General features: G+C 38.8%; 1 protein-coding gene across 1 annotated transcript in view; it reads left to right on the forward strand.

The window, feature by feature from the left end:
* The first annotated feature begins 562 nt into the window (after positions 1 to 562).
* Positions 563 to 25,017, forward strand: part of LOC132819342 (cysteine-rich hydrophobic domain-containing protein 2) — a 56,790-nt gene continuing 32,335 nt past the window's right edge. The window contains exons 1-2 of the mRNA XM_060830801.1: positions 563 to 750; positions 21,995 to 22,049. Of these exons, the coding sequence (XP_060686784.1) occupies positions 605 to 750; positions 21,995 to 22,049 (201 nt within the window). The 5' untranslated portion in view covers positions 563 to 604. The remainder of the gene's footprint in view (positions 751 to 21,994; positions 22,050 to 25,017) is intronic.

A 25,017-nucleotide genomic window follows, 5' to 3' on the forward strand; every position in this document is an offset into this window, starting at 1 on the left:
AGCCCGTGGTCTAGGTCAATTGACAAATTGGGTTCATTCCTGATGAAGGGCTTATGCCCGAAACGTCGAATTTCCTATTCCTTGGATGCTGCCTGACCTGCTGTGCTTTAACCAGCAACACATTTTCAAATTGGATTCAAAACCGCGTAAGCATCAGGAGGCAGAGGATTATGGTCTAAAGCTGTTTTTCTGACTGAAAACTTGCGTCCAATGGTGTAAGCAGGGCTCAGTGCTCGGTCCCTTGCTGTTTGCAAGATTTAAGATTAAGGTTTAACTAGGATTTAATGAAGATATTTTTCCACTATCTCTAACTCACTGCCTGAGAGGGTGGTAGAGACGGAAACTCTCACACCATTGAATAAGTATTTAGACTGGCACTTAAAGCGCCACAGCAATGGTCCAGTAGGTGCAATCGCGATGCTGCTGGAAGCTGGCTGATTGTCAGTGCAGTGGCCGAGCTGTCACTCCCAGAAATGTAACAAGACGCTGAAACGTTTCTTAGGAGACTGGCCGCGCGACGTTTACGTCACTTCCCAGGCGGCGAGGAAGTGGGGAGCTCTCGCGAGGTTTGAGGGCGGGCCGCTGGCCAGCGCGCGGTGTCTCTATGGAGCTTGCGGCCTCCGGGATGATCATGGCGGATTTCGATGCGATCTATGAAGAAGAGGAAGACGAGGAGCGAGCGCTGGAGGAGCAGCTTCTGAAATACGTACCCGACCCGGTGGTGGTGCGGGGATCAGGACACGTCACTGTGTAAGAACGACCGAAAAATCGCGGCGGGGGATAAAGCGGAGAGCGACGGGAGGGAGCGGCAAGGGGGCGGAGGAGGGGGAGAGGCGGCTGAGCTCCTGTGGCCGGGTGACACTGTGTTGACGGGCAGTGACAGTGACAGTGACAGTGACAGTGACAGTGACTGACCGCTCGGGATGACTGACATGTTTTCCGGTCCCTCGCCCGGATAAATTTTTGTTGATAGTCCGATTTTGCCTCGCCTGTAGCTAGCAGTCTGACTCCGTCAAAGTCAGCTGCGAGCAGAGCAGAGGAGGTTTTTTTTTACACTGATCTGCAGATGATGGGAACAGTAGATCAGCATCATTTAAAATAAATAAATAAAGAAAGAGAAAAACGCCCTTTTAAGTGATGTTCAGTGTAATGTATCTCACCTCTTGGACCTGTGAGGGACAGCTGAGTAAAGATGTAGGTTCCTCACCAGGTTGTAGTGGATCATGGTGTTGTGCTCTTTGCATGTTTCCTTTTTGGTTTCGTTTTGATTTATGGCCTGTGTATTCTTACGAAGTGTTACTCACTGTAATCATTTATGGATATTATCATTATGTGTATAAAGGTAATTGTATTGGATATATACTATCTTCAGGTATGGGAAAAACATAGGCATTTCAGTAAATTTTAGCGCCTCATTTGCAGTGTCTGCTTGTATGAAGTCCTGCATGTTTTTAGAATCTTAAAATGGCTAAGAACAAAACATGTCCTACTCCCCTGCTCTTTCCCTGTAGCCTGGTGAATTTAGAGTCATAGAGATGTACAGCATGGAAACAGACCCTTCGGTCTAACCTGTCCATACCGACCAGATATCCCAACCCAATCTAGTCCCACCTGCCAACACCCAGCCCATATCTCTCCAAACCCCTCCTATTCATATACCCATCCAAAAGCCTTTTAAATGTTGCAATTGTACCAGCCTTCATCACTTCCTCTGGCAGCTCATTCCATACATGTACCACTCTCTGTGTGAAAAAGTTGCCCCTTAAGGTCTCTTTCATATCTTTCCCCTCTCACCCAAAACTTATGCCCTCTAGTTCTGGACTCCCCAACCCCAGGGAAAAGACTTTGTCTATTTACTCTATCCATGCCCCTCATAATTTTGTAAACCTCTATAAGATCACCCCTCAGCTTCCGACGCTCCAAGGAAAACAGCTCCAGCCTGTTCAGCCTCTCCCTATAGCTCAAATCCTCCAACCCTGGCAACATCCTTGTAAATCTTTTATGAACCCTTTCAAGTTTCACAACATCTTTCTGATAGGAAGGAAACCAGAATTGCACGCAATATTCCAACAGTGGCCTAACCAATGTCTTGTACACATGACCTCCCAATTCCTACACTCAGTACTCCGACCAATAAAAGAAAACATATCAAATGCCTTCTCCACTATCCTATCTACCTGCGACTCCACTTTCGAGGAGCTATGAACCTGCACTCTTTGTTCAGCAACACTCCCATGGACCTTATCATGAAGTGTATATGTCCTACTAAGATTTGCTTTTCCAAAATGCAGCACCTCGCATTTATCTGAATTAAACTCCATCTGCCACTTCTCAGCCCATTGGCCCATCTGGTCCAGATCCTGTTGTAATCTGAGGTAACCCTCTTCGCTGTCCACTACACCTCCAATTTTGGTATCATCTGCAAACTTACTAACTGTACCTCTTATGCTCACATCCAAATCATTTATGTAAATGACAAAAAGTAGAGGACCCAGCATCGATCCTTGTTGCACTCCACTGGTCACAGGCCTCCAGCCTGAAAAACTACCCTTCACCACCACCCTTTGTCTTCTACCTTTGAGCCAGTTCTGTATCTAAATGGCTAGTTCTCCTTGTATTCCGTGAAATCTAACCTTGCTAATCAATCTCCCATGGGGAACCTTGTCGAATGCCTTACTGAAATCCATATAGATCACATCTATAGCTCTGCCCTCGTCAACCCTCTTTGTTACTTCCTCAAAAAACTAAAAAAAATGTTCACTTTGAAACGTGTCCAAGAAGAATATTTTGGAAGGCTATGACTGAGTATGCCTCCAGACTCATTGCAGTTTATAGATACTGTCTGAGTAAAAAAAAAATTTTTCAAGTTGGGTTTGCTGCCTTTGCTATTCACACTAAAAATCTGTCCTGTTATTCTCAATCTTTTAATTAGAGAACAACTTTTCTTTATTCTGCCCAGACTGTTGGCATTTTGAACACCCTTATTGAATACCCTTCCAAGGTTCTTGAATGAGAATAAACCCAATTTCTCCAATCTGAAATTCCTCAATTTTGGAGCCATCTCTATTTTTTCATATCCTTCCAAAAGTGCAGTGCAGATTGGATTCCATATTCTTGTTGAAAGATTTACCATTTAATTAATAAACCTGTTTTTATACTTGGTGCCTGTGTTTATAAAGCCCAGGATCCAGAATGCTTTAGTTTATGACCATTTTCTCAACCTGTCTAGCCAGCATCAATGATGTGTTCATATCTCTCCATTTCTTTGTTTTTGCAAAGAATGACATGCTTTAATTTATATTGCTTCTCTTTGTTCTTCTGTTCCAAAAGCATTACTTCACACTGTTCTAATTTAAATGTTCTCTATGCTATGTCTACTAATTCCCCCAGCCTATCTGTGTCCGCTTCCTCCTCACAGTTCTCTTCTAGGTTTTGTCACTTGTAAATTTTGATACCTTGTATCCCGTTAGGTCATTGATATATGCCAAACCAAGCTGTCATTCTTGTACTGACCCTTGGGATTCCCAGTCCAAAAAACATCTTTTTCCTCTGTTTTCTGTTATGTGGCCAATTTCACATCTGTGCTATTACTGTCTTTTATTCCTTCAGTTCCAACTGCTTGGCCAAACCAATTGTGTAGTACTTTATCAAATCCTTTTAGAAGGCTGTACAGACCACATCAACTAGGTTACTGTCATCAAAAAAGCTCAATTGATTTTCTTGAAGTTTTAAAAAGAAATGTTCTTGGATGTGTGCATTGCTTGTGAGGCCAACATTTATTACAGACCTACTTACTGCTCCTTTTGAACGATTGCAGTTCATTAGTTTAGTTACATTCTCAGTACTATTAGGAAAGGAGTTCCAGGATTTAGACCAAGTGACAATGAAGGAATGGAAATATAATTCCAAGTTAGGGTGAATTGACTCACGTCCAGCATTGCACAATTCCCTGTTGGACTGGAAATATACTGGGAGAAAGTGAGGACTGCAGATGCTGGCGATCAGAACTGAAAATGTGTTGCTGGAAAAGCGCAGCAGGTCAGGCAGCATCCAAGGAGCAGGAGAATCAACGTTTCGGGCAGGAGCCCTTCTTCAGGCTCATGCTCGAAACATTGATTCTCCTGCTCCTTGGATGCTGCCTGACCTGCTGCGCTTTTCCAGCAACACATTTTCAGCTGGAAATGTGCTGGCCAAGTAGATCCTCTGAAACATGTTTCAGAATATTCTGACTCTCAATGTGATTTTGACAGTTATTTGTTTATAACAAATTAATTAGAGCCTTTCATTATGATAACTCTGGATTCTCGATTAACTTAGAGTGAAAAAACAAATGGGGGACTGAGTAGTATGGATCTTGTAGCTGCTCCTGAGATTGCAAGCTTGCTTCTAGATTTAATATAGTTATTGCAGTTCAGTAGTATAAGATTTTTGCAGTTACAGCATTTAAAAAATACTTGGAATAGTCTGTGAATAAGAATTGTTTGGAGGGGTGTGGACCAAGTGCATGCAGGTGGAGCTATTTTAGTTTAGGATTGTGTTTGGCATGCACTGGTTGGACTAAAGAGTCTGTTTCTATGCTGTATGACTGTAACACTCTGACTGTTCAGAAAGAAGATCAGTTAGTATTTCATGCGATGTGGGTGGCACAGTGCCTCAGTGGTTAGCACTGCTGCCTCATAGCGCCAGGGAACCAGGTTTGATTCCAACCGTAGGTGACTGTCTGTGTGAAGTCTGCACATTTTCCCCATGTAGATTTTCTCCAGGTGTTCCGGTTTCCTCCCACAGTCCATAGTGTTCAGCAACGTGCAGGCTGGATAGAATAACCATGACAATGCAGGGTTACAGAGATAGGTTAGGGGAGTGGGTCTAGGTGGATGCTCCTCAGAGGAGTGCTGTGGCCTGCTTCCATACTGTCGGGATTCTATGATTAGACCAAATCTTGATTTGCAGATCTGATTGCAACTGTAATACTAGAAGAAAGTGAGGACTGCAGATGCTGGAGATTAGAGCTGAAGAAGGGCTTATGCCCGAAATGTCGATTCTCCTGCTCTTTTGATGCTGCCTGACCTGCTGCGCTTTTCCAGCAACACATTTTTCAGCTGCAACTATAATACGTCAAGTTACTATTGCGGGGATGGGTGAAGGCTCTGGCTTTAATGCATGTTTGCTCCTCACATATGGATCTGATACTATTCTCCTTACCTTTTGAAATTGCTTGATGACAGGTCTGGGATTGTTTGTTTCCTCAATGTATCATTGTTCTATATAATTTTATGTATAAGGTGGGCATGCACTGGCAAAGCCAGCATTTAGTGTCCTTCCCAAATGCCCTTGAGAAGGTGAAGGTAAGCTGTCATTGTCTTGAATGTAAGGAAGAAGCAAGCTAAGCTACAGAGGGCAGTTAAGTGTCAGCCAAAGTGCTATGGATCTGGAATACGTAGGGCAGATTTCTCTCCCTGAAAAGCCAAAGCAAATCACATAGAATTTAATGATATTCTAGTAGTTTCATAGTCATTGTTGAGGCTAGCTTTTTAATTTCTTTATTCAATCTGAATTTTCTAGCTGCTGTGGATTATCTTCATGTCTTCAGATAACTAGTTGAGAGCTCTAGATTGCAAGTAGAGTATTGTAACTCCTATATTGCAACATCCTTTCAGTTCTCTGTTATTTCCCTGCAAATTTGTTCCTCTACCTTTCTCAGTCATTGTTGTCACTTGTTTCTTAATTAAAAGCAAGTATGTCCTTGAGTCCTCCAGGACATCTGAACTCTAAATGCTGTCATCTTTTCCCCTTTCATTCCTTCCTAATCATTCCTATCTTTCTAAACAACTTGTGTCCACGAATGCTTAGTATGCAACTTGGCTCTTTTCTGAGCCAAGACCCTGTTAATGCAAAGCTTCATATTCTCAAGTTAGTGTGACTCCTGTCAAATAGCACCATATTTACTATGGCTAGCATGTTTACTGGTAGTCATTGTCAACTTAAATTGGATCTTTCTTTGTTTTCTCTTAATTTGATTCTACAAGATGCCATACCATTTATTAATCTGATGTTGCCTGCAACTTCCAATGCGTTGTGTACCTGGTTTATCTATCAACTGTCTGGTTTCCATTCCTCCAACAAATTATTTTAAATCCTCTCTCTCAGCACTTACAAACATGAGGATATTGGGTCATCCCATATTAAAGTGCAGCCTGCCTGACCAGTACTGATATCACTTGCCGCAGAAGTCAAAAACCCTCTCTCCTGTGCCATGTCTACATCCATACATTCATTGGTGCTATTCTATTTCTATACTCTCAGGAGTGTGGTGCTGGGACTGATCTGTGGAGTAGATTATTACCTATCAGATTCTGTCTCTTAAGACTGTTATCTAGCTTCTTAAAATCTACCTATAGTATCTTCTCCTGTCTACCCATGCTGTCAGTACTAATATTTATCACAACCTCTAGTTGTTCTGCCTTCCCCTAACTGCCAGCATTTTGTGCAGCTGCTGAGTGACATGCTGCATTCTGACATCAAGGGAGATAATATACCATCTTAGCATCATGCTTGCCGTTGCACGAACATCTGACTGCTCCCCTAAACTTAAGATTTCCCTATTAGAGTTGCTTTCCAAGTATCCTTCTTGTTGTTTGCAAATCCCTCTATGATGTTCTTCCTCAACCTCTTCAATGAATATTGAGTTTCAAGTAGTTTAAGCATTTTCACACACTCTTCATCAATGACTTAGCTTTGTTACTCATTTGAATAATTATAGAGCCAGACTGTGCAGAAACTGGATCTTTGGCCTAACTCATCCATGTTGAACCAAATTTCCTAAACTGAACTAGTCCCATTTTCCAGTGTTTGGCTTGTGTCACTCTAAACCTTTTCTATCTATGTACCTTCCAAATATCTTTTAAATATTGTTTTTGTACCCACTCCACCACTTCCTCTGACAGCTCATTCGATATACACATCACTCTCCGTCGAAAAAGTTGCTCCTCTAAGTCCCTTTTAAATCTATCCCCTCTCTCCTTAAACCTATACCTTGTAGCTCTTGACTCCCCTACCTTGGGGGAAATGATCTTGGATATTCACCCTATCCATGCCCCTCATGATTTAATAAATCTTCATAAGATCACCTTAGCCCCAACACTCCAGGGAAGAAAAGTTCCATCCTCTCCTTATAACTGAAACCATCCAGTCACAGTAGCATTCTTGTAAATCTTTTTTGCACCCTTTCTAATTTATTAATATCCTTCCTGTAGCAGGGATACTAGGATTGTGTGCACTACTCCAAATGTGGCCCCACCAATGTCTTGTACAGCTGTAAGATGACAGCCCAACTCCTGTACTCAATCCTCTGACCGATGAAAGCAAGCATGCCAAATGCTGACTTTACCACTCTGAATATCTGTGATACCACTTTCAAGGAAAGAAGTATCTGCATCCCTATGTCTGTCTGTTCAACAACAATTTCCTGGGCCCTGCCATTAATTATGTAAGACCTGCCCTGGTTTATCTTACCAAAATGCAACACATCACATTTATCTGAATTAAACTCTATCTGCCATTCATAGGCCTACTGGTACAGTTGATCAAGTGGTAAAAACAATGACTGCAGATGCTGGAAATCAGTGTCTGGATCATTGGTGGTGGAAGAGTACAGCAGTTCAGGCAGCATCCAAGTTGATCAAGATCCTGTTGTACTCTTAGATAACCTCCTTCGCTGTCCACTCTACCGCCAATTTTGGTGTCATTCCCAACTTACTTACTAATCTTGCCTCCTGTATTAGAATATCTACAGTGTGGCAACAGGGCTTTCGACCCAACAAGTCCACACTGTCCCTCCAAAGAGTAACCCATTTACACCTGACCAATGCACTGAACCTAGACATCCCTGAATACTATGGGCAATTTAGCATGGTCAATTCACCTAACCTGCACATCTTTGGATTGTGGGAGGAAACCGGAGCACCCAGAGGAAACCCATGCAGACACTGGGAGAGCGTGCAAATTCCACAAAGGCAGTTCCCTGAGGCTGGGATTGAGCTTGGATCCCTGGTGCTGTGAGGCAGCTAACCACTGAGCCACCATGCTGCTGCTGTTCAGACAAATTATGAAATAGCTCCAGATCTTCTAGCCCAGTTCACTGTGCTGCAAGATTCAAATAGTGAATAATCCATGGCACATTGCTGGGAGTTGGTTTCAAACCCACACTTGCAGTGCAAAATGGATAGTAATCCAATGCCTTAACAACTCAGCCACCAAGACATCTGACAATAAGTTATTTTTAACTAACCTGTTCAAACATGTTTTTATATATTTCATTAATTGGATATTTTTGCTTAATTGGACAGCAAGCTTCAGTGATTATGCCCTGCAAAATTTTCATTAGTTCATCATTGCATTCTTGTTTTAGCATTGTTAGGCCAACACCAAACAGCTAGATTTTCTAATTAGCCACAGTTGTGATTGTGTTGTGTGGCAATTATTTTCCCAGTCTTCAGTTGGTTAAGCTTTTATTTTTCTTGGTTGTTGCTTTGCTGACTAACATAAGATAGTGTTCCAATCTCTGGGTCAGAAGGTCACACTTGCCACAGACTTGCGCCATCCCATGCCTGAAAATTGTTTTCATATAAAGAGCAGCAACTTCAATGCTGTATCGAGAGGGTGCTACATTATCAGAGGTGTCATCTTTAGAATAAATTGTTGAATTATGGTCTTCCTGCTTAGGTTGACACAAATGTTAAATGCACTATTCGATGAAGAGGTTGTATCCCAACCAAGTCACTTGGCATATTTATGATTTGTGGCATCAGATTGTCTTCAAATTGGCTGCGTGTTTGGCTCCGTGGCAGTGATTTATGCTTCAAGTTAATCCATTGTCTGTCAAAACATTTTTTTGATGACCATAAGACAGAAAGGATACCATGCAAGTGCTAGCTGAAATTCAGTTTTTCAGTTTCACATCACAATAATGACTACACTTCAAGTACTTCTTTCGTTGTAAAACATTTTGAGATGTCCAGTTACTATGATATATACTGTATAAATTGCAAATTGGTTTAGCTTTCAGTCTGTCAAACCGTAGATAAGATAATTGCCTTGTAACTCCTATTTTGTGTGCAAGTTGTTTTAACATATTGGGATCTGCTTATCATTCTTACACACTTGATGCAACTGCAATATGCCAACTTTGGTGAACAGCCAAAATTTATTAATCAAGTACAAGCTTTGGAGGAACCCTCAACACGCTTTGTAATGCCCACAAAATAACCTCAGCCACTCCCCCCATAGTCACATACCACTCAAAACACAATGCAGTGACTTGACCATTTCCAGAAATAATATAATTCCAATCATTCCTTAATGGCAAGATCTGGTGTAAATCATTTTTTTTGACTGCAGGGTGTAATTAAAGTTTTAACTGTAATGTTCTTATTGATTCTGAATAGGAGATGATAACATAAATTTACTCTGAATAGTAGGAGATGACGATGTAAATTATTTACATTTTTCTCTGCAAGACAGAAACATACTACCCTACCCCGGGGACATCAATTTTTTTGCATGTCTGCAGAACAAATTAACCCCTTAACATCTCACTTATTAAGTGTAATGGTGAATGGTGAGTTCTTTGTAGTCAGGATATGTGTTTAATTATTATATACAATCCATGAGACTGTACAGTTGGCTATTGGAGAATATTAGTGAATGGAGAATGGGAAATAGTGGATAGGAGTGATGATCTGATTCTAACAAAAGTTGAGCATTTTGTCATCAATACCTTAAGGTTAAATTATTTTCATTGTGCTCAATCTTTCACAACTATTTTTACATTTTTTGTAATTGTTCATATAAATGTTGTTGGCAAAAACCAATATTTATTGCCCTACACTAATTGCCCTTGAGGTGGTGGTGAACCTTTTTTTAAAAAAAAACATTTAAGCCCATTTGGGGCAGCAACAATCACAGTAATGTTAAAAAGAGTCTTCCAGGAATTTGACCCAGTGACAGTGAAGGAAAATTATTTCCCTTGGACAGTGATACTTGGTCCAAGACAGGATCCTTAGTGGCTTAGAGGGGAAACTTTTAAGTGTTGTGGTTCCCATTAAATCTATGGCCTTTGCCCTCCTTGATAGAGATTGCAAGTTTGCAAGGGGCTGTTGAAGGAGCCTTGGTGAATTGCTGCAGTACATCTTCTAAACATTACAAACTATCGCTGTGTGCATTGTAATATAAAATCAAATGAGTATATATTATATGGCATTTTTAATAGTGAGGGTCATTAATTATGATGCTTCATGTAGTTCTAAAGGATCTTGATCGAAAAATTAAATTTGTGATCAAGAGTTTAATTTGCACTGCTTTACTGGAAAATGTCTTATCATTGAAGAATAATGAAAAAGAATAAATGCAGAAAGTAAAACCAAAGAATGTAAATTGTAAAGCGAAATGATTGTAAACACATGCCTTATTGAAGTATTCCAAATTGAGGTAGATTCCTGGCAGTGTTATTTAAAAACTCTAGAAGTGCAGTTTACACCCTTAAAATATTTCTGGAGCTTAACCGTCTCACCTTATTGTCATCAACTATAAAACATGGTAATAACTGCTGGCAGGAACTCACTACTGTGTAGATGAACTAGCATTGCCAAAAAGGAAAGGACTATTCCTACAAAGGCCTTTATTTCTAATGCCAATGTTGTGTGTTGTCGAGGCTGTGAATGCATTTTTTTTCCAGTTTCACTGGAAATTATTTCTGTTGTGCTGTTGAATTTGATGACATTAAAGCTAAAGCCCATTATCTAATTATGATTTAATTTACAACGATTAATTTGTTAACAGAACAATATTCTTAGAAATTTTTTAAATATTTCATTTCATGGGATGAGTTTGTTGCTAGCATGGTCAGCTTTTGTTGCCTGTTCCTAATTTCTCATGAGAGGATTAACCACTGCATGAACTACAGTCAGTTTTATAATGTGGTGGTTGCAATCTTGTGCAACCCCGCTTATCAAAAAAAAATCCCGCTTTAGAAACAGCACTTAAACTGTTGGCAATGTAATTGTGTTACAGCCAACACACTTTTTAAAAGTTCGCACTTTACAAATAAAGTCCCCAATTCATCAGTCGCGTTACAGGAAATGTGTGTCATAGCAGACTGACCTGTACTGCATTTCACCCTGTATACGTACACTCAATGCTATTAGGGGAAAAAAAGTTCCAGGTTTTGACCCAGTGATGGTACAGCAACATAGTTTCAAGTTAAAATGTTTTGTGGTTGGGAGGGAATTTGCAGGTGGTGTTCCCAAGAATCTGCTGGCCTTATCTTTGCAGATGATGTAGGTTACATATCTACAATAAAGAGGCTGCTAAGGAGGGAAGAGTTGCTTCAGTCTGTCTTGTACAATGCGCACACTGCTACACTTTGTGCTGTTGCTAAAGGTGATGGATAGGGTGCTTGTTCATCTAGCTACTTATGTCCTTTGAGATATGGAGCTGCTTGTGTGCTTTTGGCACTGCATGAGTCCAGGCGTATAGAGAGTAATCTGTCAATTCCTGACTTGTGCCTTGAGGACAATAGCCAAACTTTAGGGAATTAGAGGAATTTAGAACTTCCAGTCTCTGATCTGCTCTTATGGTCACAGTTCTGACTCTGACTCGATTATATGGCCAGTTCAATTTCAGGTCTATGGTGCCTCCAAGGATGTTGGTAGTGAGGGATTCTGTAATGTTAATGCGATTGAATGAAATGGGGAAATGGTTTGACTCTCTGCTGTTAGTATAGGGCATTGTCTGGTACTTGTGTAGTATGAATGTTTCTCACCACTTGTCAGCCCAATCCTGAATAATGTTTGGTCTTGTTACACAGGGTAAGACTTCTTCAGTACTGAAAGCATTTGAATGGCACTGAACACCATACATCAGTGGACACCCCGACTTCTGACTTCATGACGTTGGGATGTTCATTGAAGATGGTTAGTCTCATGGTTAGCCTGAGAAATCCTGTATCGAGGTACTGGGATTGAGATGCTTGGGTTCCAGTAACCACAACCAACTTGTGCTAGATATGATCCAACCGTTAGAGTTTCCCCTTAATTGCCATAGGCCTTCGTTTTGCTGGGGCTGTTAATTCTACACTTGATCAGAAGGTGCTTTGATGTCAAGGATAGTCACTTTCACCTTCCCTCTTGAATTTAGTGCTTTTATCAATGCTTAATAAGGTCAGGGCACATTGGTCGTGGCAGAAACTAAACTCATCATTGTTGAGCAGGCTGTTACTGTCTTGTACTGCGTTATAGTTTTGTTAACTATATTATGAATTGCATTAATCTATTCTTGATCATTCATTAAAGAGATTGCAAATAACTGGATTGGATCTGTCTTGTTCTTTGTGGACAAGATGTACCTGGGCAATTTTCTACATTTGTTCACTGTACTGAAATAACTGACAGGACCTTGTTGTGGACTGGAGGTCTTCAGTACTACTGCCAGAATGTTGTCACAGACAATAGTCCTTGCTATGTCTAATGCCTTCTGCTGTTTTTGATATTATTTAGAGTGTATTGTATTAGCTGAATTCCGGCATCATTAATGCTGGGTACCTCAAATGGCATGCAAGATGGATCATCCACTCTGCTGAAAATGAATCCTAGTATTTCAGACAGATACACATCTGGGCTTTCTCATAATTGATGATCGGTGTGTTAATTGAACCTTCTCCTCTGCTTTGGTATTTTATTGTTCACCACATCTATCTGAGATTTGTGCGGGTTTGCAGAGCTCTGATCTGATCACTTGTTTGTGGGATTACTTAGCTCTGTCTATTGTATCACTGTTTCTCCCCTTTAGAGTACGTGCAAGTCTTGTTGCTTCAATAGGCTGGCATATCACTTTTTGAGTATTGCTCCTGGCTTGCTCTCCACACCTCATTGAACCACTGATCCATGGCTTGATGTTGGGAGACCTGTCAGACCATGAGCATACAGATCGAGATTATACTCATAGTGTTTCATTGCCTAACAATGTTACTGACTAGTAAAGGCGTAATGATATTTGTCCTTTGTGGAGTTAAGCCTTACCCTTCCAAACTAATATTATTGGAAAGGATAATAATGCTTACCTTTCAAAAATATAGATACTGAGAAGAAGAAGAGGACCATAGACTGTTTTCTCTCACACTTTATATTTCTGACCTATGAGCTCTCATCCTTTTTTAATCTTTGGTACAACAAAGCTGTGTAAAACTTCAATTCACCAATTAAGCAGCCATCTAATACAAAAGTATTAAGGTAGCTAATCAGTAACTGATGAGTGTTTCCTCAAGGACATTTAAATATAAACTCAAGAGTTGTTCCAACTTTGTGTCCACCCAATATTGCACTATCTATCTTCAACTGTACCTGTCATATTAAAACTGATTCTGGGACTCCTGGGCTTTAAGCTATAAGCAATTGAAACTAAATATTTAAATGAAAGAAATGATTGAGAGAAGACATTATTTAGGGCTTTAAAGTGTTCAGGGGTTAGATCACATTGACTTGGTTTGAGCAACAATGTTTTTGGCACAAAAGTTAAAAGGGATAAGCCACAATTGAGTTTAGAATTCTTCTCTCGTCCATGCCCTAAGCCCTGGATCATGAATGTTGGGAAGAAACTTCCAACAAAAGGAACTGATGTTCAATTAATTAATATATCCAAAAAGAAAACTGGTAAGTATTTTGCTTATAACACAATTGAGGGTTGAACAGAGGCATTTAAAATTTTCTATGGGAATATTATTTGTTCTTGTATAGCAGTAGGCTTCAGTTAAATAATAGACATATGAAGAGAGATAGGGATTGTATTATCAGTCTAATTGTCACAAGAATACTTTTTCTTTTGACGCAAACAATTCTTTTTAAAATCTGATTTTATTTTGTGGCTGTCTCTGAAAACCTAATAACATGGTGTTTTATTTTGCACAACGGTTGGTTACAGTTGTACCAAACTTAAAGCAATGCAATCGTTTCAAGTCTCGTTTTGTTGCCTGTGAGGTCAGACAGAGCAGTTCATTCTTTGTGTTTGAAATATATCCAAGCTTTTAAGTTTATTTATGTCTATGACCGCTGAGAACTTTTGAATGCAGATCTCATTTATTAAAATCAAACAAGCCTAGGTTACCAACCAAACACAATTTAAGTAGCAGGAACTGTTTACTAAGGGAGTTAGTAAATCTTTACTCAATGATTTGGAAGCTTCATAGATTTAGTTATTAAATCAGAGTTTTTAAAAAGGATTAGGTACAAAAATACTAAAGTAGAGTAACTTAGTTTATAATTAATACATTTCTTCGATTTGAAGGATTGGATATTTAAATTACCACAACTGTTATGGAATTTTGGCCGTTATTTAAGTATTCTTTTACAAAATAAATTAACATAATATAGTTTTAACAAAAAGGCTGAAGAAATGAATCTCATCATAGATGAATGCGATCTTCTGTGGATGCTCAAAATAATTATAGTAAATAAAACATCTTTGAAGGAAATGTCCTTCTCAATTATTCTGGTCAAAAGTTTATAGCGATATCTGTAGTGAAAGAAAATGATGAAAATTTGCATTTGTTTAACATTCGTCATGATCTTGAGATGCTCAAGAATGCTTTACAGTGAATTAAGTACTTTGCAAGTCACTTACTGTAATAATGTAGGCACTGGAGCATAGGGATTGGGGCTCGCCTAGACAAAACACCTAGCATACAAAAGAAGGAAACCCTTCAATAAAGTTAAATATAACAACTTCTCTGATCACCTGAAGTAGTTGTTACCATTATTATTTGGCACCACCTTAGTACCTTGCTCAAATGACCACTGTTTATACTAAGTTTAGAAAGTTTGGTAGGCTGTCTACACTGGAGAGGAGAGATATCATGACCAAGCCAAACTTGTTTTTGTCTGAATATTCATAATTACTGGCTTTGTGCTGAAAGTTCTGGATATTAATAACAAATACGCTTATTAAAGTCTTCCTTCAATAATACAGAAGAATAGCATATGTATATGTTAGAGTTTGCTGTCATAATGTCCTCTATCTTTGCCAATCATTATGCTGCTTTTGCTTAAGTCTGTTTTTGCTGATGTGTTTAATTTCAAATGTTCCATGCTGAAAGATATTTAATAGATATAGAAGTTTATTTCTATTAAAGAACTTCTGCATTACTTTGGAACACTTCAAAGCAGATTTTTGTGAAAGAAAATTGCATTCTCTTGGACACATACTATATTTATTGTGTTGGTCAAGTTAGGAATTGATTACATGTCCACATGAACAAAAAGTCGTGGCATTCAAGTCACATTATTGGTTTATATAACACCATTTTAAGTGCAAGTAGATTAAAGCTTTTATGGGGTTGTTAAAATGTATTTGACCATCCTCTGTGATTCTAATGCTTCATATTGCCAGATAATCTTATTCCTACTTATCTTGCAATATTGACAAGGTTAGTATTGTACAGTCTAAAATGCTCCAAGTTTAGTAAATTTGTATGCTTGTAAAGTTTTTCAAGGGGGAATGTTGAGGAACTATGTGCCAGCTTATCTTACAGGCAAATGTGATGAATAGATCAGAAATAACAATTTCCTTGTACAGTCTCTTTGACAATTGGGTGATGTTTAAAAAGCTGAAATTGATATCATAACTATAGGAAACAATTTTTTATATTTTCCTTTTGTGCTTCTTTACAGGTTTATGTTTGTGCATATAATCAGAGAATCTTACTCCACAAAAGTAGACTATTCAGCCCATCAAGCTTACTACTGTTCTTTGAAAGAGCTGTCAAATTAATTCCACCCCCTCTTCTTTCACCAAAGCTTCGAGAACGACTCCATTAATTATATATCCAGTTCTCTTTTGGGAGTTGCTAAGTGGTGTATACTTCACATCATAGTTCCTTGTACTTATTTTTTAACAGATCATCTTCCCTTGTTCTTCTGCAATTATGTTCAATCTGTGCCCTCTGGTTATTGACACTCCTGCCAGTGAAAGTTTCTTCTGTACTCTTAACACAACCCACACAATCTTTAGCACCTCTATTAAATTTTCCCTTTACTGTTTTGACACTAGCAACTGTAACAACAGTGATTGCAGCTCTTCTGGTCTGCCAAGTTAATTGAAGTCTCTCACTCCTGGTACCATTCTAGCATAATTTCTATGCCCACTTCAAGATGCCAACATCCCTACCAGAGTGTGAAGCCCAGAATGTACACCATACTTTGACTAAGAAGTGAATTAAAATGGTTCAGCATAATTACCGAGCATTCACACACTGCCTCTAAGCCAAGGATCTGTATTTTCTTATGAAGAACTCTTAATATCTCAAAATACTGTATAATCAATGCAGTAATTTTTAACAATTGTATATAGAAATGCAGCAACCAGTTGTCATTTAGCAAATGCCTACAAATAGCAATGTAGTAATAAAAGTCAAATCAATTTGTCTTGCACCATCATCAATGTGTGTACTTGAACTCTCTTGCCTCTTTGGCTATTCCCCATTTAGATGTTGGAAGGTTACTTGTGGTATGTTGTAAGATGTATTTTGTTTAACCATGAAATCTTGGCAAGTCAATGTAGCATCTAAAAGGAATTGTATTAGTGTTTGCTCTAAGTTAGTTTATTGTTTCAGTGATCATATATTTGTCTTTCTGAAATAGGTCAAAGTTGGAAGTTACCACATACCTTGTTCGTTCATCTGTAAGAAGTGATGTTTCTCCTCAAACATGTAATAAGCTTTAAGGGCATAAAGTTGTATTTCACAACTCTCATTAGCTAATAAAGGAACCGTAATGGTGAGAGTTGTGAAAAAATCTTATTATTGTTTCATCCTGAGTTTTAGTGCTGGAGGGAGTAATGCAAATGATGGTATTCTTGAATCGGTTCTGTTGTTTTGATGTAGTTGTTAGTGGGGCTGCTGTTGCTAACATTATTATTTGCACATTATGTGGGAGAAGGAAGAAATGACATTGAGTGCTAGGAATTGATACTAAAACCTGTAACTAAGACGCAAGTCATTTTTAAATCTTCCAACCTCACTTTTTTCCCAAAAATGAATGAAATTCATCTGGATTTACAAGGTTCTCTTTGTAAAAGAGGAACTTTTAGAGAAGTGCACGTATGAGAAATGTTGGGTAATTGTATCAACTGATTAAGATAATGAACCCTTTAATAAAAAAATATGCAAACTGCTTTTCCTGGTTTTTTAACTAAAATTTTTTAAATTTACACTACAAATTAATTCTAATCAATCTTTTGATTAATCCTAGAATACAGTGTATGTTAAGAACCTCGATAGAGAACTGGTATTGTATAATTAAGTCCACTTAACTAACGTGGATTGGAATAAACAAGTATCATTTCAGTGGATGTTAATAAATGCACATAACATGAAACCAGGTTCCCTTTATTTCAAGCAAATGGTAGAAAGAGATTTGCGAAATATTTATTTGGTTTTTATGCTGTCTTTTTTTTTAAAGAAAGCAAGGCAGGGGTTGACAGAACCACATGCATTTTTATATTAGTACTGTTGACATACAGTAAAGGAAATAGCTTGATCACTTACAGTTTAAGTATTACTAAGCCTTTCTGATCTGTAAATCTCATGTAGAACTTGATTTTCTTTAGTGGCGGTGGAACTGTCTTCACAAGCAATTATCCAGAAGCATCATAATACATTGATCTTGCCAAGCATGGTTACTCAGCCATATACACACATTGGTAGACATGATTATTATTGGTTTTTATTAAAGGAATGAAAAGTGACTAAACCACTGAATTAAAAATCTGTTATCCCAGGTGACTGACCCTTAGATGCTGGAAGCTCTGTGCACTTTAATCTAGTGTGTAGTTACCAAAACCATTGAAAATTGTTAATAGACCAAAGATTTATTAAAATAATTGATTCTGGAGAGGGTAATAATTGAGTATGACAAGTTAGTACAGGAACAATGAACTGTTGCTTCAATTGTATGGAGCACTGATGAAACTTCAAATATTGTTTGCAATCTGGTCCCCTTTGTGAATGAAGGGTGTATGCAATAGAAGGAGTGTAGTTGAGATTCACCAGACCAGTTCCAATGCTAGTGTTGTATGAGGAGAGATTGAGGAGACTGTATTCTTTAGAGTTTAGAAGATGAGAGATAATCACAGAAATTTACAAACTTATAGGTATAGACTGAGTAATTGCAGAAAGGGTAGTGGCTTTGGGAGGGCTCAGAACAAGGGGAGACTATCTCAGAATAATATGCAAACAAGCCATTTAGGACCATTTTAGGAGTAACTTCATTCAGGGTATTGAATCTTTGGAATCCTAATGTTTGCTATATGCAACTTCTGACATATTCTGATGGCTTTCAAGATAAAAATAGCCAATAATAATAATTTCAGTTAATGCATGGATTGTTGGACTGTTATAGAAAATTAGTCAATCTTGAGATTCCTATTTGCTGTATTGTGTGACCTATGGAAATAAATACCTTGGTTGAGAACAAGTTCTGTATCAACTTTGAAGCATGTTGACTGAGATGAGAAGGTATGGTTAATGTTTCATACCCTGATTCATAGAGGAAATAACTACTTGGCTGAGATACGACAAGATAACTGGTGACCATAGCATGAATTTCTTCAAATTTTAGAATAATGCATTTATTTTTAGGACGAGGTAGTGAGGGAGATTATTTTTCCAGTATCTGAGAACCACATCTATGAATTAACCTGAATTTCATAAGTTCATTATAAAGCAGATATCTTTGTTTGCATTAGCAGATGCATCCAAACTATAATCTATGCATGCTGAGGAAAGGTGAAAACTAAAGAGAAGAAAAATAAGTAGCCTGAAGCCTGGAGGTTTGTGCAAGTAACAAACTTGTTTAAAAGAAAACAAAATCAGACTGATTTTCAAAGTGTATCATTTGACCACTGTCTCTATTTTTAGTATTTAATTTCCCTACATTTTTCATTTACATTTGTTCTATTTATTTGTTCTGATTTTTTTCTTTATTTTAAAGATAATGTAATGTACTGGAAATAAATATTGTTCAATTTGTTTTTCCCTTCTATGCTGATTTAAAGCCAGATCTTTTGCGAAAGTATTTTGTTGCTGGTAGCAACTTTAAATAAAAATGTAGAATCCCTGTATTGCAGAGAGAGGCCCTTCAGCCCATTGAGTCTGCACTAACCCTCTGTAGAGCATCACACCCGACACAACATCCCCCACTCAGTCCCTGTAACCCTGCATTTATCATAGCTAATCCCCCTGACCTACACATCGCTGGATTCTACAGGTCAGTTTAGTATGGCCAATCCACCTAACCTGCACATCTTTGCAGAAACTAGAGCAGTCGGTAGAAACCCATGCAGACATTGGGAGAGCGTGCAAACTCCCCACAGTCACCAGAGACTGGAATGGAACCTTTGTCCCTGGCGCAGTGAGCCACTGGGTTGTGCGTTTTGCTACCCTTTCTCTATGCACTTAGAAACTGCAGAGTGGGTCTGGTACGTGACCTCCATGTTGCATTTGAGTTCAATTTGGGGGCTTCTGGCAATGTACAGAATCACACCTGTCCCAAATATTAATTTGTTTGAGGTAGACTTCCCCTTGTTTTGAATTAATTAATTTGCCTAAATATGAATGTTTCCACGTTTTTGAGGTAGGCCAAAAGCCTATATTTAATAAAAATAGATTTCACTGTCCTAATTGATTATATTCCATGTCATTAGAAACTGCAAAGTTCATTGACAGTGAGGGGCACAAAATGTTCATTGAGTTCATGATTAAGTTTTAGATCAAGATAGAATAGCAACATTATTAGTTTGAGAGCGCATAGGTCATCTTGAATGTGTGAGATTTGCTTAAATGCACAGCTCTTTGCACGGCGATGCCTGCACTATAATTTGAAGGGACCAACTCGTGTGCGGCCTGTGGATGAACTTTCAGGTTGCTGTGCAGCTGCACAGTTACAAGGGAACTTTGGTGCTAGTCCATTTAAATGCAGATTTAGCTGTAAAATTCTGAGATTCATGGATAACACATTACAACCTGTTAATTATAGGACAAAAACAACTCTATGCAACTGTGGTCATATGAAATTTTCAATGTGCACTGTAATTCTTTTTTTCAACAGCTAGCACTAATGTAATGTTCCCGACATAAAACATTCCAAGATATTATGCAACAGATGTCAAACAAAAATTCATGTTTAGCCATATAATAAGATATTAGGACAGATGGCCAAAGCCATATTCTTAAAGGAAAAGAGGGAAATGTTGAGATGGAGACGTTTTGGGAGTGAATTCCAGAACTTGGAATCTTGGTAATTATGAAAGTACAATTGCTTATGGAGTTATTTAAAATTGAGGATGTGCAAGTGCTGAAATTCAGAAACGCAGATAGCTTGAAGGGGTGCGGGGCTAATGGAGATTATGAAGACAGACAGGGATAAGGCAATTGAGGGATTTTTAAAAATTATTTGTTTAGTAATGTATTATCTGGTGAGGAATGTCACTTCCCATCTACAACACAAGACAAAATCTGCAAAATGACTCTTCTATGCTTAAATTAGAAAAGCGCCCTGGACCACCATGTACTGTACCATGGTAAAACACCAGTTATTTCTCAAAGCTTTTTGTCTGGTCAATTACTAATAATAATGGTGCCTTCAGAGGAATGGTGTGCCCCATTGCTTGTAAAGCAATTGTTGTCCTTCAGTTCACTAGTTGATCTGGTGGACCCACATCTCTTATTATAATTCTTTTATTTAGTATTTTGTCACTTGTACTAGAGAAGAGGAGAGAGACAGGCTTTCAGTTGGCCAGCTCTGGAGGTATCTGTCCTGAGATTCGTCGCAAGCTATTGCATGGTCCATTCAAAGGTTGTCGTCAGACTGCCTTTCTTTAATTCACAGACTCTTGGTGTCACTTTATTTCAGAGTATCCCTGTCACACCTTTGAAAAGCACCATTGTCTTACATAGCTGAAATATGCACCAGTTAATTTTTCCAAGTTGCAAAACTTTGGTAATTCTGCTATTGAGTGTTCTGATTTCCATTCCAGTTTGTAGTTCAAGAAGGAAAGGTTGTTTTAAAAACAAAAACATTCATAGGATGAAGGCACTGCTGCCTGGACAGGGTTTATTACCCATCCCTAGTTGCCCTTAAGGAGATGGTGTGAGCTGCCTTCTTGAATTGCAGTAGTCCATCTGCTGTGGAATGACCCACCATGCATTAGGGAGACAATTCGAGAATTTTGAACCAGTGAGATAGAGAGAAGTTGTTCCTGTTAGCAGAAGGGTTGAGAACTGGTGGACATGATTTCAGCTGAAAGAATCAAAGATGACATAAAGTAAAGATTTTTTCCTACAGCGAGTGATTATGAGCTTGAATGTATTGCTGCAAAAGATGATAGAGGCAGATTCAATCATCTTTCAAGGAATTTGATAGTTAGCTAAAAGGGAAATAGTTGCAAAGAAAAAAGGTTGGAGATTGCTCAAGCAGTATTGTTTCAGAGACAGGTGTGGACCCAGCTAGTGAAATGGACTCCTATTATGTGATTGTATAAATATACCCTTTTCACTGTAATGGCTTCTTCAAGTTTGAACACTCAAATCACTTCTTAGCGGAGCAGCTTCTAAATCATAAAATGCTGTACTTCAACATTATTTGGATAGTACCACTCAGGGATTACAAGACAAAAGTAGCAATTGGTGAAACTGGATTTGATCTTCTTAGTGATGCTTTTCAGAAATTGGATGAAACTTTGCTGTGCTGTTCAAAGACTTCTTGATACTAACCAATAACCAATTTTTTTGCACAATATAAAATTTATTCTACACATTTCTTCCTCTCATTGTAATGAATGTTTTACAGATGTGAAATATTTTATTGTTAATTTATTTACAAAGTCAAATATATTTTGTGAAATGGTATTTCAGAGTTGTGTAGATTCTATATTCTTTGTTCTGCAATTTCAGGTTTGGATTAAGCAACAAATTTGAATCAGAATTCCCTTCATCGTTAACAGGAAAGGTAAATCATTAATTTATTTTCTTGAGTCACGGTTTCAATTGTTGGCGATTTGAGTTACAGTTTGTAACCGAATAACTTTTCAAAGCTAGGAGTATTTGAAGTGCATTAAATGGGACTATCGTCAATTTTTAAAATTTGGTCTGTAGATTGTTACAGGGGTAGACATCACTTTCAGTAGCGTGATGTACTCTTCCTGTCAGATGTGGGAGATTAGGGAGAATTTTTAATGTTCCTGGAGACTGTCTGCCGGAATATGTTTTGTTTGTGAATGTTTCCGCAGCGAGACGTCAGGATGACGTGTTCCCTCCCTGGCGCCAGGGTCAAGGATGTCTCCGAGGCTGCAGAATATTCTGAAAAGGGGGAGTGACCAGCAGGAGGTACCAACGACATAGGTAGGGAAAGGGATGAGGGTCTGCAGAGACTATAAACAAAACTAGGCAGGAGGTCAAAAAAAGGTCCTCGAGGATAGTAATATCTGAACTATTAATTGTGTCTCATGCTGGTGAGAATGGGAATAGGAGGGTAGAGCAGATGAGTGCGTGGCTGAGGAACTGAGGGTAAGCATTCACAATTTGGATCATTTGGATCTATTCAGAGGTAGAAATGACCTATAAAAGAGGGACAGGTTCCACCTGAATTGGAAGAAGACCAATATCCTCGCAGGGAGATTTTCAAGTGCTACTTGGGCGATACTAAACTTGTAAGAGGGAAGAGAACCAAAACGATAGAAAAGGTTGAGGTTGGTACAGTAAACAAGGGGAGCAAATCAAATAGTCAAGGCAGTTGAGAGCTTGACAGAAAAATGAGGTAAGACTAATAAATTAAGCTGCATTTACTTCAATGCAAGAGGCCTGATAGGTAAGAGAGACGAATTTATGACATGGTTGTGAACATGGGACTGGGATGTCATAGCTATTACAGAAGCGTGGCTCCGGGATGGACAGAACTGGCAGCTTAATCTTCCAGGGTAGATATGCTATTGGAAGGTTAGAAAGGGAGGCAAGAGAGGAGGGGGAGTGGAGAATTTGGTTAGGAATAACATTACAGAAGTACTTGGGGAGGATATTCCTGTCAGATCATCCGCTGAAGTTGTACGGGTGGAACTGAGAAATAAGAAAGGGATGATCACCTTGGTGGGATAGTATTATAAGCCCCCTAGGAGTCAGTGGGAAATTGAGAAGCAAATGAACAAGAAGATCTAAGATATCTGTAAAAATAATTGAGTCGTAATGGTAAGGGATTTTAACTTTCCAAACACAGACTGGAGGATTGTCATAGTGTTAAATGGTTGAATGGGAAGGAATTTAAGTGCATACAAGAAAATTTTCTTGCTCAATATTTTAATGTACTTACTGGAGAAAGAGCAACACTGACCTTCTATTGGCAAAATAAGGCAGGGCAAATGACTGAGGTGTCATGGGGAGAACCTTGGGGAAAATGATCACAATTCTGTTCATTTTAAATGGATAGGACTGATCAAAAAGTTAAAGTTCTAACTTGGAGTAAGGCCAATTTTAGCAAATGAGGGACTTTCAAAATTTGTTTGGGAGAGGCTATTTGCAAGTAAAGGGATGGTTAGGAAGTGGGAGACTACAAAAAATGAGATAACAAGAGGTCAGAGACAATTCGTTTCGGTTGGTGTGAAGGGCAAGGCTGGACGATGTAGTGAATGCCAGATGACTATAGAAATTGAGGTTCTGATTTAGAAAAAGAAAAGGAGGCACGTGTCAGGTATAGACAGCTGGTATCGAGTGAATCCTTAGGAGTATAAGGGCAGCAGGTGTTTACTTAAGAAGAAAATTAGGAGGGCAAAAAGGGGACTTGAGATAACTTTGGATTCTCCTTAACTCTATTTGCCAAAGAGATTCTAAGAAGTATTTTAAGAGCATAAGAGAAACTAGGGATGGAATAGAGCTACTTAAAGATCAATGTGGCTGTGTGTGTGTGGAACCACAAGAGATGGGTGAGATACTAAATGAATATTTTGTGTCAGTATTTACTGTGAAGGAGGACAAGGAAGCTAGAGAACTTGGGGAAATCAAAGTGATATCTTGAAAAGAGTTCATATTACAACAGAGGAGTGCTTGAGTTCTTAAGATGCATAAAGGTAGATAAATCCCCAGGACCTGATCAGGTATTTCCCAGAACTTTATGGGATGCTGGGATCCTTGCTGAGATATTTGTGTCACTGACAGCTACAGGTGAGTTGCTGGAACTCTGGAAGACTGGCTAAACTGGTACCATTATTTAAGAAAGACTGTAAGGGAAAGCCAGGGGCTATAAACTGGTGAGCCTGACATTGATGAATGGTAAGTTGTTGGAGGGATTCTGAGGGACAGGATTTAAATACATTTGGAAAAGCAAGGACTGATTAGGGATAGTAAACCTGGCTTAGTGCATTGGAAATCATGACCCACTAACTTGATTGAGTTTTTTTTGAAGAGGTGACAAAGAAGTTTGAGGGCAGAGCAGTAGATGTTGCCTATATGGACTTCAGCAAAACATTTTCACATGGTAGACTGGTTAGTAAGATTAAATGACATAGAATCCAGTGGGCGTTAGCCAAGGTAGGAGACAGAGGGTGGTGATAGAGGTTGCTTTTCAAACTGGAGGACTGTCACCAGTGGTGTACCACAAGGATTGGTGCTGGGACCCCATTTTGTCAGTTATGTAAATGTTTTAGATATGAATATAGGAGGCATGGTTAACAAATTTGTAGAAGACAGCAAAATAGGTGGTGTACTGGACAGTGAGGAAGGTTAACTCAGTACAATGGGACCTTGATCAGATAGGCCAGTGGGCTGAGGAGTGGCAAATGGAGTTTAATTTAGATAAATGTTGCATTTTGGTAAAGCAAAGCAGAGCAAGATTTGTACAGTTAATGATACAGCCCTGAGAAGAGTTGCCGAGCAAAGAGACCGAGGGGTGCAGGTTCATAGTTTCTTGAAAGTACATTTGCAGGTAGATA

Source organism: Hemiscyllium ocellatum, chromosome 1 (genome assembly GCF_020745735.1).
Source record: "Hemiscyllium ocellatum isolate sHemOce1 chromosome 1, sHemOce1.pat.X.cur, whole genome shotgun sequence".
Taxonomy (NCBI): Eukaryota; Metazoa; Chordata; class Chondrichthyes; order Orectolobiformes; family Hemiscylliidae; genus Hemiscyllium; species Hemiscyllium ocellatum.